This window comes from Gadus morhua, chromosome 13 (genome assembly GCF_902167405.1).
Source record: "Gadus morhua chromosome 13, gadMor3.0, whole genome shotgun sequence".
In the NCBI taxonomy this organism is placed as follows: domain Eukaryota; kingdom Metazoa; phylum Chordata; class Actinopteri; order Gadiformes; family Gadidae; genus Gadus; species Gadus morhua.
In genome coordinates, this window is record NC_044060.1 from 25,771,095 (window position 1) to 25,788,134 (window position 17,040).

General features: G+C 45.0%; 1 protein-coding gene across 4 annotated transcripts in view; it reads left to right on the top strand.

Moving 5' to 3' along the window:
• The window catches only part of LOC115557690 (protein phosphatase Slingshot homolog 1), a 99,553-nt gene that overhangs the window by 59,653 nt on the left and 22,860 nt on the right, over positions 1-17,040 (top strand). For 3 of the 4 annotated variants that reach the window (XM_030375692.1, XM_030375691.1, XM_030375693.1), the window contains one exon: positions 7,066-7,130. In XM_030375692.1, coding sequence (XP_030231552.1) covers positions 7,066-7,130 — 65 coding nt within the window. Of the gene's footprint in view, positions 1-5,696; positions 6,469-7,065; positions 7,131-17,040 lie in introns of those variants that run through there. The other variant, XM_030375695.1, reaches the window with a different exon arrangement.

A 17,040-nucleotide genomic window follows, 5' to 3' on the forward strand; every position in this document is an offset into this window, starting at 1 on the left:
ACGAATAGTATACATCTTCTTCCAGCTACTATTGTGATAATTCATTATACAACAGCGCCCCCTTGTGTCCTGGGGGCCTTATGATATCATTACAGTATAGTGGTTAATAACTCCATGTGAATCCCATATTAATGAAAGCCCACCCGTTTGAATGGTGACACACAAACCGTGTCAACCACCATCAACTGCATTAATGTTCAGACCTGTGCAACAAAAAGTAAAATTATAATCCAAAATAAAAACCAAACATAACCGAGAGCCCGCTAGCGAGCCCACAGCTAGCTAATTAGCTTTAGTTCAACATGTGGTCGGGAGAACTACTTTAAATATAATAGGCATTCCTGCACATAAATGTCTGTTACTTTCCTGTTACATACAGGTAATATTTATATTCGAAATACACTACATTGGTCGGTACAAAACGAGCCAAAGCCATTAAACATATTAATATTGTTGGCCACATCGCTCACGCGTACTCACCTCCAGCCTAGATAGATTTATCTGCAGAGGTATGTATGGCGCGCGAAAAAAGACAATTGATGCAGTTGCACCATTCAGTCACTAGGTGGCAATAAAACAACACATCTTCATTATAAACATTTGTTTTGTAGTAATTCAAACTAAGGGTATTTCCAACCCTGTAACATTAGGGAGGATTTGTCCTCCCTCTCCTCAATGGAGAAGCCTCCACTGATATGTATACCAGTGGAGGCTTTTCCATTGAGGAGAGGGAGGAAGATCCTCCCTAACATTGTTGAGAATAAAGAAATGTAGATTGCCCAGACTACTGTAATGAATTAATGCCCTTAAATATGACTACTTTAATGCCTTTGAGTACATAATGTTTGTTTCCCTGGGTAAAGGGACATTGGCTCCCCTTATCGCCTATTGACAATTACTTCAGGGAGGAAGGTCCTCCCTCAGCCTCCGTTGACTCCCATTAATTTACCCAAAAGTACTGGCAGCCGGTGAATAACATGGGTTTCAATGGGAGAGAGGAGGAAAGTCCTCTTCTGAGTGGGTGTGACCTTAAGGCGTTTCATTCGCGCAAAAATCTATTCGGGCTGCGCTATGAACCAATAAGCAGGATCCCTGGCTGGTGAGCAGTATTGCCAGATTGGGCAGATTTCCCACCCAATTGGGCTACTTTTAACCACGTTAGGCTGGAAAAATTATCATTGGGCGGTAAATTTGCCCAATCTGGCAACGCTGTCGATACCAAACCCACTCAGTGCCGTTCAGTCGGACCCGGGGATTCCATCGGACGTGTTACGGCAGCGCTACAGGCCCATTCACACCCTACGGTAAATACGGATACGGACCGTTTCGTCCGGTTCCGGAGGTGTTTCGTCCGTAAATGGGTCCGTCGCCTCTGAGCTTACGAATCCGGAGTGCTCCGGGAGAACCGGAGCAATACCACCGGAAATCGAGGCGGCAGTATAGAGTCAAAAGTCAGACCATTCGCGAAAATAGAAAGAGTAGTATAATATCTGATATGTACATTATATATATATATATATATATATATTGTATTTGACGTTTTGTACTTATATTATACTATATACCTGACATTTTTATTTTATTGTTTATTGTTATTGTTCCCCTGCTTTGGCAATGAGTTGTAACAGGTCATTTAACAACATTTTGAGGAAATAATCTGCGGGTTGGTGAGGGGTGTCACATCCTATACCGCACACTTTTTGCACTTTTTTTTGCAGATTTCGGATGACACAAAGCAAAATCATCTCTACAGATGTCATGTTTGCGATTGTCGATGCCGTTAATTTGTGAAACGACAGTCACTGCCCTCTAGAGGATTTATTGCGTAACATCCATAACAGAATCAGAATCAGAAATACTTTATTGATCCCCGGGGGGGAATTGTTATTCCACAACGCTGAAACCAGACGGAGGTATGAAGGGTAGTTCCGGGGGCAAAGGACGAATTTCGTCCGGATCCGGAGGTATGGATCGGCCTTTACGGCTGCGGCACGGAACGGCTGCGACTTTGCCCTGCTTGCATTTCCACCGGGCGCGTTACGGCAGCGCAACGCTGCCTTGCAAGCCAGCCGCATTCACGCGAGATCACGAGATCACGCGATAATCCTAAACCTAATGTACTCATCTTCCACTCCCAAAACTACTGCAATTAAATGCCAGGCTTTGTCCTCTCTGACATTGTCCTTATAAAAAGGATAATTTGAGACCCTTTGATTGATTGACTGCTGACCTGGTGCCACCGGTCATGATGTAATAATGTTGATGTGAGTTGTGATGAGCTGAGTATTGTGTTTTATTTTGAAAATTGACCAGATGCTCTAGGGCTTTTACTTTTTCACTTCCTGCCCTGCTCGATCTGCTATGTTTAAATTGACGCGGTTCAGCAACGGTTTGCGGCAAAAATAGAAATGCTACGGAATGAAAGCGCTGCGGCACGGCGAGCCGTCCCTGGGAAGCTGCTGAGAAGTTCCGCAGCTGCGCCCTGTGGAAATGGTCTCATTGATTAGAGTGGAACCTATCTGCTGCGGTGACCGCGGCCAAGACGTGCCGCAGCCGTAACGCTGCCGTAACGCGTCCGGTGGAATCAGGCCTTTAAGAGACGCAAAGCAGGTGAAATCATCTGAAGGATAACGAGATTCTAATATTTGCGAATAAAGTGTACAATGGAAACGGAGGACATTGTTCATGTTTAATTACAAGGCATTCCATTCATTGAGTTACAGTGTTAAGTTAGCGACCAAAGGAAAAAATCGAGATCACCAAAAGTAATGGCAACGTCTTACCGACTTTAAAAACAACCAGCCGCCACTGATGTATACATATATTTAACAACGTGTTTTTAGGTAAATCAGGATAACATTCAGAAGCACAGACAATGCCAGACTAAGAGCCATTTAATTGCATCAGCCTCCCCTTGCCTGACACCCAATTTGCTGTCTAGCACAGTTTATGCGGCTCATTTGTCTGAAAACCTTTTGCTTACCGCTCACCTCAAAGCAGATGTGGATTTTCCCGAGCGTGAGGGACGCAGGTAGACTTGATCAGCTTGTTCCAGGCAGATTAGCAGTTAAGTCCATGTCAGCACAGCTGCTGCTCTGAGGAGAGAAACTCCAGTACTACTTTTCCGTCTTCATGCTTGCTTTAAAGGAGACATATTATGGTGTTTTCCCAACAAGAAAACATAGTATTTGAGTCCCAGAAAACATGTTTTTGAAGCTGTTTGCTGGAAATAGCTTTTAGGAAACAGAATATCGTCTACCGCTATTCCACTCTGTTTCAGTCCCTTCAGAATGCGCTGTTTCTGGTGTCTGTAGCATTGATGCAAATGAGCTGCTGCCCATTGACCAATGAGCTGTCAGACTAGGGCTGCAACTAACGATTATTTTAATAATCGATTAATCTGTCGATTTATTTTTTCGATTAATCGATGAATCGGATATAAAAAAAAAAACATTGTAATTGCCGCATCTTTATTCAAAAACGGAACATTACTTCAAATTCACAGTGCAGACTGAAGTGTAAAAACACCAGGTTATTGCTCCAACGTCCCGGAACTATTAAAAGTAATATTAAATAATAAAAAGATTAAAAAAATATAACTGGAATAACACAAAAAAAAAAAATACAATGTATGATATACTTTTATATGTATGTAAGGGATGTCCATGGTTAACCGGTCAAACCTATTGAAACCATTTTCGAGACTCCTTGAAATCGAACTTGTAATATTGCTTTAATTGCTGATAAGATGACGATGGTTCAAGATAGGACATTAAACAGGTCATAATTCTATCTTTACTATCTATTTTATATTACTGGGAAAACAAGTTTTCACCAAAATCTCTTTTTTTTTCTTTACTGCTGCATTTGAACGCATCAATCATATTACTGAGCCGTTCTGAACACATCACATTTGACACTGTTTGTGACCATTGGTTAGTTGATTTTTTTAAGCTAACTAGCTCTATATCCTGCCGATTTTAACATGGATTTAAAAACTGCATTACTATTTTTAACTGACGGGACTTTCTACACCGGTTGTGTGATTACTACCGCTGCTTTGAATGACTGTTGATGCACGCGGTGCCGACTCCGAGCACGTCTGCACAACGTCTGCAGCAGCAGCAGCTGACAGTTTTCGGTTGGACTAGAAGGATACTGAGTTGAGGGAGTTTTTTTAACCCAAAGACAGTGAAGGTACAACACTTTTATGTAGGCCTACAGTGCAGTTTTAAGATATGACCAAAATACAAGCTGTGGTCGCTCACACAGCTCGCTGCGGGCGTGCATGAACCGTGAACCAACCTGTCGGCGGCTGGCTGTAAACAGTGCTGCGCCTATGAGTAACTTATTAATCGCGCGACACAACGAATCGACGACCAAATTCGTTGCCAACGCATTTAGTCATCGATTTTTATCGATTTTATCGATTCGTTGTTGCAGCCCTATGTCAGACTGAACCACAGCATGGAGGAGAAGGGGTTGTTGCCGTTTGCTGACTCCTGGAGTTCTATATCTATATTATTTAATATAACATAATAATAATATTATATACGGGTATTTATATGATCTATCTGGCATTGACTCCCTGATGTCCATGAACCGCGACATGGAGAAGAAAAGGATTGCACTCCGGGAGCTGAGCTGCCGGACTGCCTCTGAGCTCCCCGCGCCGGAGCTGCCGGCCGCCGTCAAAGCCTTCCGGCCGCAGTCTGGCAGCTCGGGCGGTGTACTCCGGGAGCTGAACTCGCGCCGAAGCTAGGTGGCAGCTCCAGCGGACTAGCAGCTCGGGTGGACGAGCAGCTCCGGCTGGGGTAGCTCTGCGGCAGTCCGGCAGCAGAGCTCCGGGAGTACAATCCCTTTCTACTCCATCTGTCCTCCCGACTTCCCTTCGGCGGCAGCTCCGGCGGGCTGAGCTCGGTGCCAGAGAAAGGGATTGTACTCCCGGAGCTTAGCTGCAGGGTTAGCGTCGAGTTCCCCCTGCCGGAGCTGCTCGTTCGCTGGTCCACAAAAAGTAGAACTATCGCAATGGCTCGCATTTATAATATCATCCGGAGGCGCACACAGCTTTTGGCCTTGTTCTGTTAATATTCTAGAACTACTGGGTGCTCCAGCGGGAGTCCTGGAGCTCCATGTCTAAATAATATCATATTACGCATAGATATCTATATTGTATAATATATATATTATCACGGCCAAAACCTGTGTGCGCCTCCAGACGATATTATGAATCTCAAACGACGTCTCTGGTTCTTCCACTTCCATCATCATTCTGAAGTAGACTGAACCGCAGCATTGAGGAGAAAGAGATTGTTGCCCGCGAATGTCTCCCACCGGAGACACGCTGCCCGCTGCCGAGGCACCACCGCCATGGAAGCGGAGATGATGCCTCGCAGGGTTGGTGCCTCGACAGTTGGCAGCGGGCAGCGCCAAGGCACCACTGCTCAGCGGTGGTGGTGCCTTGCCCTATTTCCTCAATGATAGGGATTCATGTACTTCACGGAGTCAAGGCCAAAGTTCCTTTTCCCCCCAATTCCTTCTCAACCATGGCTGAGATAACCCCCACTACGAGTTGTGGAAATACCAGAGATGTCAGAGAACCCGACGTGTTATGCGTCGTAACACCAACAGCAGAACGGTTATCCAAATAAGTGTAGAGCACTTGCATTACAGTGTGTGTATTCACACACATACACACACATGTGGCGCTCACACGGTATAGCTCATTGTCTCATTGGCGGGCCAAATTCTCTGGGCGGGGAAAACAGAGAAAGGGGAGGTAACTTGTCCCCGTATGATGACGTACGGGGAAAATTCCAAATCGGCGCGTCTGAGCTTTGTTTTTTCAAAGGCAGTGCAGGACACCTAGTGCCCGTTTTACACCTAACGCCATTTCTTGCTACTGGGGGACCATAGGCAGACTAGGGGAACTCATGTTAATGTTAGAAAATTCATAAAATGAATTTTTTGTTGATTTCGTCCTTTTTATTTGGTCGTCCTTTAATTCAAATTGTATGAATTTTTTCAAAAGTTTTCATATTCAAGATGCTCAATCCGGTACATAATTAAATACACTACACTTCAACATGTACCCATTTAATTTGTATTTTACACTTTACACCACACCATTGTTTCGAAATACTGCGGACAGAGGTCAAGCTTTTCTACATGAGCAGACAGTCTAGGCTAGTTTAAGCCCACATTCTATTAGAAATGCCCCTTTTGAGTTTGTCGGCGGCCCTTCAAACTTACTCGCAGCTACCACACCCTTTCACAGCCTAAGTTGCTCTGGACCATGTCTAGAGAATCAGGTCCCTACATAGCCAGGAGATGTCCTTTCATTTAGCACACATGGTGGAAAATAGAAATGTCTGTCAGATTTGCTCTAAAATACAGTTCATACTTTGTTTGGTTTAGGCAAGGGGAGGTGCCTATAGAGCATGCAGCAGGCAAGACGTGATGCAAAACGTATGTTGTGGACATTTTTGTGTTTTATTAAGAGCACATCGAGGATGCAGACAGTTAGTCCAACTAGCAAGTATTGCAATGTATCGCAATATTTATCATATTAAAATGAGTCTGATACGAATCGCATTGTGAACCATGTTTTGGGACACGTATCTGCAATACATATTCTGATTTATAGCATCATCAACACTCACTCACTCGAATTCATGCTGTGGGCGGGTCCACATAGATTTATGTCTGATAGATGAGCAACGTTTTCTACAGTGCCCTGGGTAGGCTTGTAGAATGATCTATCAAGCACACATCTAGGTTGCCACGCCCACTTGTGATGTCAGAAGAAGCAGATTTTCCATTCCTTGTAATGGCTAATCACACTCACACCTTTTAAATGTATTGCCACCTACCGAATCAAGAGTGCGTAGAACAGGATCTAGTCTCTGGGAATCTCCAGTTAATGACCAGCTCTATCCACACATGGGTTGATAGGCCGTCATCTAAAGTGTGTGTGTGTGTGTGTGTGTGTGTGTGTGTGTGTGTGTGTGTGTGTGTGTGTGTGTGTGTGTGTGTGTGTGTGTGTGTGTGTGTGTGTGTCCATAGGGGACTTACCTCAACACCTTCAGGTGATGATCAACATCCTGAGATCCGAAGACAGAATCAAACTGGTAAGAGGTGGTTACGAACACACAATCACACCCAGCGCTGGGCAAATATTAACAACATTTAGCGGCTCTCATCTTGCACTCAATGCCTTATACTGCCAATTGGAGAATGCTTTTGTAACTCAGGTTACTAGGCCCTTATCAGAAGTCCAGTTTCAGTTAATTGATTAGATCAATAAATTAATAAGATAGATAAGATAAATAGATAAATAAATAAATAGGGTTTGATTTAAAATAATCTTCCATAAAATGAATAGGATTTATGATTGAAATCTTATATAAGTCAATAAACAGATTAAAAAGATTAATATACACAAGGTTATTTATATCTGTTTAAAAATAATATTTTTTTTATTTCAAGTGTGGCGAATGTGCCTTTCTCAAAGTGTACAAGATTCGGGTGACATCAGGAGTTCACGTAAGGCAACGTAGCGTAACCAATCAGACACCGTCAAGGTGTACGTGCCGTTTCTCTCTCTCTGCCGGACTGTTGTCGAAGTGGCGGCATGCAAACTTTTTCATGAAGAAAATTATTGTGAGAGAGCCACATATATCCCAACGCTTTGAGTTATTATCGGCGGCGCAGAGAACGAAGCTTTTTTTGTTGTTGCCGTGGGTTGATTAGCGGACCTTGTTTGTGACGGAAACGAAGGAGAACGTGAGTTGGTTATTAGCAACTATAGCGCTAGCTCATTCCATTAGCCACATGTACTTCGTTACATATTACTGAACTCCCGTGTCCCTGTGGGACTCTCTAAATCGACGCCACTTCGACCTGGGCGGGACTTTACGTCCTACGTCACTCGCTATGGGTTTGCATGTGTGCGCGTAGCCGTTTGTCTCAGGGATCTGTGCACGAACTCCCTTGCACTACACATTACGAGCGTCAGTGTCGTACGCGATGGAGGGTGGGTGACATTCCTACAGTCTGTGATGATAAGCTATATTTCTACAAATGACTTACTATTACTAGCGATTAACATGACGAAACAACACAAACTAAGCTAACATAAGACTATAGCCATACCAGATAACGCCATACCAGCTAACCCTAACTATTTCTATTAAACTCTGAACCATTTTGCAACAGGCAACTGTGTGTTGGTGCGTCTTAATGCTTCCCACGTCTGCGTCTGCATCTTTCCCACTCCTGGCTAATAGTTTCAGCTTTTGTACTGTATATCAGAAATGATCACCCTGTACCACACTGCTGACTTGTCGATGTTTTGTGAGCACTCACGCATTTCTCTAGGTATCTTAAGTTTCCTACTGGAGTCATCAAAACTTTGGACTTTGTTATTGTAAGAAATATTGTGTTGCAAAAACACTTTGTGTCTTACCCTTAGCGTTACCCTAACCTTAACCCCAGTAACATTTCTTCATCATAAACTACAAGTTACGCAAAATGGCATACAAACATCCAGTCCAATATGAAAGAAAAAAGCTAGCTTCATTAAGGAATCGAACCCCTTATCCCCGCGTTAATGAGTTGTTCTCTGACCACTAACCCATCAGGTCTTAGTACATGCGATTCAAGAGTTAACCAATTGACAATCTTTAAACTTCGGTTGCCTAGAAATTGTAAAGACAGTGATGTGTGTACATTGTGCGAGTATCCGTCACTCGCGATGTGTGCAGTCCAAAATGAAAGAAAAAACCTTGCATCACTAGGGAATCGAACCCCCAATCATCAGTTGGTCGTTGGTAACTGTAAACAAAGAGATCGCATTTTGTTTAACTGCTAACTAACAAACGGGTTTATGCGTTCACTGAACAAAGATTATGGAAATAAAAGACCACTTTTCCATCAGAAAAATCATCAGAACCGTTATTACCAACCCATAGACACTAAAGCCAAAACCCTTCTCACATGTACACCCATCGCGAGTGACGGCTATGCGCACACATTCACACCCATAGTGAGTGACATAGGACGTAAAGTCCCGCCCAGGTCGAAGTGGCGTCGATTTAGAGAGTCCCGTGTCCCTGTCTCTTCAAAAGCGGAATCTGGACTGACGAGAGCTGTGTATTCTATGAAGGTATTATTGTAGCAAAAGTCTTTAGCACCTGTAACTGCAGAATTTGAATGCGTACACTAAAGTCACAGTAAATTTGAAGTCGTATATATTTATTTTGCATGTGTACTCTAAAGTCACAAATGTGTAACAGTACATTTGTAGTCGTAAAAAAATAAATTTATATTTTTTATACCATTGTAAACACAAAATAGGGTCTACGAGTACGCAAATCTGTGTTACAGGTGCACAAATCCTTTTGCTACAATTATTGCAGCGCAGTTGGTGCAAAACACATTCGCACACCCGTGTTTCATAATCTGAGAACATGCCCGAAAAGATGTGCATTCGTAAACCCAAATTTGAACTAATGCATCAGAAGTTGCACATCTGTGAAAAATTTCCTCACAAATAAAATGATAAAGAACGCTATGTTAATTCAGCATTTTAATGAGCGAGCACAAATCCATTTTACAACTGCTCGAATCTGCTCCTGCAAGTCTCAGCTGTGGGTTTTTTTGCAGGTTGTTTTGCACCACGTCTAGGTGGTAAATGTGTAGCAAAAGTATTCGTATCCGTAGATGCCAGAGCGTCCGTGGGCGGGACAAAATAGTCCCTCTGCGGCGCGGGATACGTTTCATTCTGGAGAAGTGGAGAGGGCGTCCTACTGAGCGGAGGTGGGTATCCTACATTATGTTAAATCAAATGACTTAGTTCAAGTGAATTCCCCCCAAAGTATTTCATTAACATGCCGCAAATGTCCTTCAATGTATTTTAATGGTCGCCATAACATAAATTCAGAAATGTTAATGCAATTCTTTGGGGAGAATTCACTTGAACTAAGTCATTTAATTTAACATAATGTAGGATACCCACCTCCGTTTAGTAGGACGCCCTCTTCACAGAAACGTATGTATGTGATCTTTATAGCTCCATGGCTGGCACGCAGTGGGTCCCATTGTAATTTGAGAAACGCATCCCTGCCGGCGATTTTCATTGGATTAGGAAATTATGGGCGGGACTATTTTGTCCCGCTCACGGACGATCTGGCATCTACGGATACGAATACTTTTGCTACACATTTACCACCTAGACGTGGTGCAAAACAACCTGCAAAAAACCCCACAGCTGAGACTTGCAGGAGCAGATTCGAGCAGTTGTAAAATGGATTTGTCCTCGCTCATTAAAATGCTGAATTAACATAGCGTTCTTTAGCATTTTATTTGTGAGGAAATTTTTCACAGATGTGCAACTTCTGATGCATTAGTTCAAATTTGGGTTTACGAATGCACACCTTTTGGGCATGTTCTCAGATTATGAAACACGGGTGTGCGAATGTGTTTTGCACCAACTGCGCTGCAATAATTGTAGCAAAAGGATTTGTGCACCTGTAACACAGATTTGCGTACTCGTAGACCCTATTTTGTGTTTACAATGGTATAGAAAATATATTATTTATTTTTTACGACAACAAATGTACTGTTACACATTTGTGACTTTAGAGTACACATGCAAAATAAGTATATACGACTTCAAATTGACTGTGACTTTAGTGTACGCATTCAAATTCTGCAGTTACAGGTGCTAAAGACTTTTGCTACAATAATACCTTCATAGTATTCTGCCTTGTACCCGGAGTGTGTGTGTGTGTGTGTATGTGATGCTTGAGCCTCTGGTGAGTAAACTTTATTGATGTTCGTCTGATGAACAGAGTTGAAGTGTGCATCTGTTAATGTTAATGTGGATTAACGGGGCATTAATTTCATGTATGTTGTTTTAAAAATGTTTTTTTATTACGGTGTTTTAGTTACATTACCCCCACTCTGTGTTTAATCTGAGAGTGAGAGGTGGTAGAAAAAGGAAAAGTAAAGGAGATGAACGGAAAGAAATGTTCAGCCATTTTTCTCATGTTAATGTTGAGAAATGTGTTAAAAAGTAGTTAAGATGATTATTAGAAAACAATGTACATGTATAAATATGTGTCTTAATGTGCATTTATTTACATTTAAAAGTATAGTTAATTGATATGAATATTATAGTAACCCTTTTTCTGGCCTTTATAGGCCGGGTCTTTTTGCTTTGTATGGATTTCTGGTTGAGATCTGCATGAAGATTCTTCTCCCGCTGGGATTTCTCCCATCTCTGTAGAGGTAGTGGGGAACCTCAGTGGTAGTGGCGAGCTACACTTAATCGTTATTTTGTGACACAGATTCTGATTTTCCCAGTGGCTGGACGTATTGAGAAACTGTGGTTGATATCTCATGTTTTTTATTTATTTTTATTTTACGTCTTTAAATCCACACAATATAGCTCTTAAAAACGTACTTGTTGATTGTTTGAGTCCTTTACTCAATGCATATATTGCTAATACCCCTTTCTCCTATAGCAATCTAGACTTCTGATTTTCTGGCCCACAAGTTAATTAATGCACTGATAAATATATCTGTATCTCCCAGTCTTTACCATCGACGGTTAGAGCTGATGCTGGTTACAGAAATTGGCGAGCTAGCCAGGAGGAAGTGGAGTATTTAGTGACGGGAGTAAAAGGGTAAGCAGCAATATAGTACAATGGATATAGTGGAAGATGAAAAGATAAATGTTCGTAGCTCAGTTATTGTTAATGGGTTAACCCAAACTGAAGTAGATGGGGAACTTGAGAGGCACCTAAACCGCTATGGCTCTATTAACAGAGTGCTAGTTATTGTAGTAGCTCTGCAATGCAAACATTTAGACCTATATTGCCAACAGAGTATCAGAGCTCAGCTGATGAAAATGTTATCTTTAAGGTGCGCTCCTTAGATAGTGTTTACACTAGCACTGCTAGCAGCAGTGCCACCAAGGGGTATCTTGAAGAACTGCAAGCCATTGCTAATAAACTTGGGAAGTCATTTGAAAGTGTACTCCAAGAGGAACTGATGAAGCTCAGTGCAGGGAAAGGTGTGAACCTCTCCGCTGACACTGCACCAGTCGAAGACTCTCAATTAAAAGCTTCTAATGCAACTGGACGTGAGAGTGAGAATATTAAAGCGCCATCACAGGTCATGCAACAACCCTCTCTTCTGCTTGGATCTGTCTCACCTGAGATGGTCAGGAATTTGCCAGCTGTGTTCCCACCATCTCCTTCATCCAGGTGTGGTCAGCATGGATTGAGAGGTGATGCCCAAGCCGCATCAACACCAGCTTTGCAAAGGCTTGAGGCCGCTACTCGGATAACGGTAACGTCCTTACCTACCAGTGTGAATGGTCAGTCACAGCCTGCTGTGTTGACAGCCTCTCCATCGCCTAGCATGGCTGCTAACTTGAACATCCAACACCCAGCATCCCTGTCCATCCAAGCCAGTGGTAATGGTTACAGTGCTGCAGTGACCCATTCAGTACTTACCATGAGTGATGTTAATCCTCCTGCTGTACAACGGATTGCTGTTGAACATGTCATGCGAGCTAATCAAGCTATGTCTTCCATGCACTCTTCAACTCGCCTCAGACCTTTCTCTGGAAAGTTTCCACGTCCAAACAATGAACTTGATTTTGATACCTGGAGAGCAAATGTTGACTTATTCTTGACAGATCCCTCCATGTCTGACCTGCACAGAACACGCAAGATCTTGGACAGCTTATTGCCTCCAGCTACGGATGTTATCAAAAGCCCGAGGGCAAAGTCTTCTGACTATCTGAACCGCTTGCATGTTGCTCTGAGTGCTGCGGTCAGGCGAGGTGGTATCGCAGAGAGTGAACGAAACCGCTACCCCCTGAAGCAGTTCTGTCGAGGCTGCTGGAATGATGGATTGATCGCTGATCTCCAACTGGAGCGAAAAACAAATGCACCGCCCTCGTTTGCTGAACTGGTGATTCTGATCAGAACAGAGGAAGACAGACAGGCAAGTAAACACAACCGTATGAAAGAACACCTTGGATTACACAAGCCAAATCCTGATGTCCCAAAGTTCAGAGCTGCAGCACAACAGTTATCTGCATACAGTTGTGCTACACCTGAGGAAGAAGTAACTGATACTGACGTCTTCAAGAAACAGCTTAACGAGATACAAGCCCAGGTTGCTGTCATGCAGACTGCAACTCCACGTAAAGCCAAAGTCAACTTTCCTGACCCAACTGAAATCGGCACATTGAAAAGACAGATTGCTGACATTCAAGCACAGGTAGCTGATATTGAGGGAAGCAATTCATGAAGCTAAAAGCGACCACCTAGAAGCAACAGAGATTAAGGCATTGAAACAACAGCTTGCCTTTCATCAAGCACAGGTGAGTCCACCCCAAGCTCAGAGTCATCAGATACCATCGCCTGCATTCTCAAGAGACTTCTCCATGACAGCTCGACACCAGTCGCCCAACAAGAGAGTGAGCGGACAGTCCAGTTCAGGGCCAACAACAAACAGTAGGCCCCGTCCATGGTACTGTTTCCGCTGCGGTGGAGACGCTCACCTGGCAGGCAACTGTGAGAGTAAACCTAATCCCCTTCTCGTCGAGGAAAAGAGACAGCTGCTTAGAGAGAAACAATGGCAATGGGATCAGCAAAATGGCAGCACTGGCATCCAGCAGTTAAACTACTAGAAGCCCCTGTTGCAGGGCAAACAGGGACTAAAAGATCAACCAAACGCCCTAGAAAAACAAAGCAATTGGCTAGCAAGTGTGGTAATGCTATCACCACCTCCACCATACTGCCGCCCAAGCTGGTTGGAACAAAATGCACTGCTCAAGTCACTATTGAAGGCCACAAACTTAACTGCCTACTAGATACAGGATCACAGGTGACCACTATCCCGCTGTCATTTTTCCACACTCACCTGTCTCATCATTCCTTGAAATCCTTGGACGACCTTTTGGATGTAGAGCTGCAAATAGAGGGAGCCAATGGAGAAGCCGTGCCTTACCTTGGGTATGTAGAATTCAACCTGTTGTTTCCAGAGGTGTTTTGGGGAAAAGAGACTGAAGTCCCTACGTTAGTGTTGGTTGTCCCTGATGTGAACAGTGTGCCTCAAATCCTCATCGGCACCAATTCATTAGACGTCCTCTATTCCAGCTTTGTTGAAAGGCATGATTGTTGCCCTCAGTCATTCCCTCATGGCTACAGAGTGGTTTTGAAAATCCTCGAAGTACGGAAAAAGCACGCAAGTACTGGAGCTCTTGGGCTGATCAAAGCGCGAAGCAACACCCCCGAAGTGGTGCCAGCGGGCAGCACAGTCGTTGTGGAAGGGCAGGTCCACATGAGTGGTGCTCACCAGGATAAATGGGCAGTTGTTGAGGCCGCATCTGTGCCGTCCCTTCCTGGCGGATTACTGGTTGCTAGCTCTCTGTGCACCTTACCTGTCAAGCGCCTTTGCTCAATGTCAATCCTGCTGAGGAATGAGACTCAACATGATGTCACCATCCCCCCGAGAACAGTGTTGGCTGAGATTCACGCCGTTCAACAGGTGATGGGAAAGGAGCCATCCGCCGATTTGACCGCTCCTGAAACCAACAAGATGGAATTTCATTTTGGGGATTCCCCTTTACCACCAGAGGGGAAAGAGTGAGTCAAAAGGCTACTCAATAACATGCCTGAGGTATTTTCTCAGCATGGTATAGACTTTGGTCATACCAACAAAGTAAAACACCACATCAAGCTGAGTGACAACACTCCTTTCAAGCACCGACCCAGACCCATCCATCCACGCGATGTAGATGCGGTTAAGAAACTTCTTCAAGAGCTGCTAGATTCTGGCGTCATATCGTCTCCCATTGTCGTCGTGCGAAAGAAAAATGGTTCTGTGAGGTTGTGCATCGACTTCAGGAAACTCAACTCACAGACCATAAGAGATGCTTACGCCCTACCAAACTTAGAGGAAGTGTTCTCCCTCTTGACTGGTTCTAAATGGTTCTCAGTCCTCGATTTAAAATCGGGCTATTACCAAGTCGATATGGAAGAGGCTGATAAACAGAAGACTGCGTTCGTGTGCCCCCTGGCTTTCTGGGAATTTAATAGAATGCCACAGGGGGTTACCAACGTGCCAAGTACGTTTCAGCGATTGATGGAGAGATCTGTGGGAGATCTCAACCGCAAGGAGGCGATGGTCTTCATCGACGATCTCATAATCTTCTCGGACACCTGGGAGCAACATGAGTCAAGATTACTACAGGTCCTTAATCGACTTAAAGAGTATGGGTTAAAATTCATCTCATCATCTAATTTTCGTCCGCTTATCCGGGGTCGGGTCGCGGGGGGAGCAGCTCAAGCAGGGGGCCCCAGACTTCCCTTTCCCGGGCCACATTGACCAACTCTGACGGGGGGATCCAGAGGCGTTCCCAGGCCAGTGTTGAGATATAATCTCTCCACCTAGTCCTGGGTCTTCCCCGAGGTCTCCTCCCCACTGGACGTGCCTGAAACACCTCCCAAGGAAGGCGCCCAGTGGGCATCCTTACCAGATGCCCGAACCACCTCAGCTGACTCCTTTCTAAGTAAAGGAGCAGCGGCTCTAATCCGAGTTCCTCACGGATGGCTGAGCTTCTCACCCTATCCCTAAGGGAGACGCCAGCCACCCTTCTGAGAAAACTCATCTCGGCCGCTTGTGCCCGCGATCTCGTCCTTTCGGTCATCACCCAGCCCTCATGACCATAGCTGAGGATAGGAACGAAGATCGACCGGTAGATCGAGAGCTTAGCCTTGCGGCTCAGCTCTCTTTTCGTTACAACGGTGCGGTAAAGCGAACGCAATACCGCCCCCGCTGCTCCGATTCTCCGGCCAATCTCACGCTCCATAGTACCCTCACTCGCGAACAAGACCCCGAGGTACTTGAACTCCTTCACTTGGGCTAAGGACTCATTTCCTACCCGGAGTACGCAATCCATCGGTTTCTTGCTAAGAGTCATGGCCTCAGATTTAGCGGTGCTGATCCTCATCCCAGCCGCTTCACACTCGGCCGCCAGCCGATCCAGTGAGTGCTGAAGGTCACAGGCCGATGATCCCATGAGGACCACATCATCTGCAAAAAGCAGTGACGAGATCCTCAGACCACCGAACTGCAACCCCTCCCCACCACGACTACGCCTCGATATCCTGTCCATGTATATCACAAACAGGATTGGTGACAAGGCGCAGCCCTGGCGGAGACCAGCACCCACTGAGAACGAAACTGACTGGCTGCCGAGGACGCGAACACAGCTCTCGCTTTGGAAGTACAGGGATTGGATGGCCCTGAGGATAGACCCCCTTACCCCATACTCCCGCAGCACCTCCCACAGTTTCTCCCGGGGGACCCGGTCATACGCCTTCTCCAGATCCACAAAACACATGTAGACCGGATGGGCATACTCCCAGGCCCCCTCCAGGATCCTTGCGAGAGTGAAGAGCTGGTCCGTAGTTCCACGTCCGGGGCGAAAACCGCATTGTTCCTCTTCAATCTGAGGTTCGACGATCGGTCGAACCCTCCTTTCCAGCACCTTGGAGTAGACTTTACCAGGGAGGCTGAGAAATGTGATACCCCGGTAATTGGCACACACTCTCTGGTCCCCCTTTTTGAACAGGGGAACCACCGCCCCGGTTTGCCACTCCTTCGGCACTGTAACCGACTCCCACGCGATGTTGAATAGGCGTGTCAACCATGACAGCCCCTCAACACCCAGAGCCTTTAGCATTTCTGGCTGGATCTCATCAATCCCTGGGGCTTTGCCACTGCAGAGATGTTTGACTACCTCAGTGACCTCCACCAGGGAAATTGACGACGAAACAACATCAACCTCGAGCTCTGCCTCCAACATAGAGGGCGTGTTATTCGGATTCAGGAGTTCCTCAAAGTGTTCCTTCCAACGTCCGACGACCTCCTCAGTTGAGGTCAACAGAGTCCCATCCTTACTGTACACAGCTTGGATGGTTCCCCGTTTCCCCCTCCTGAGGTGCCGGATAG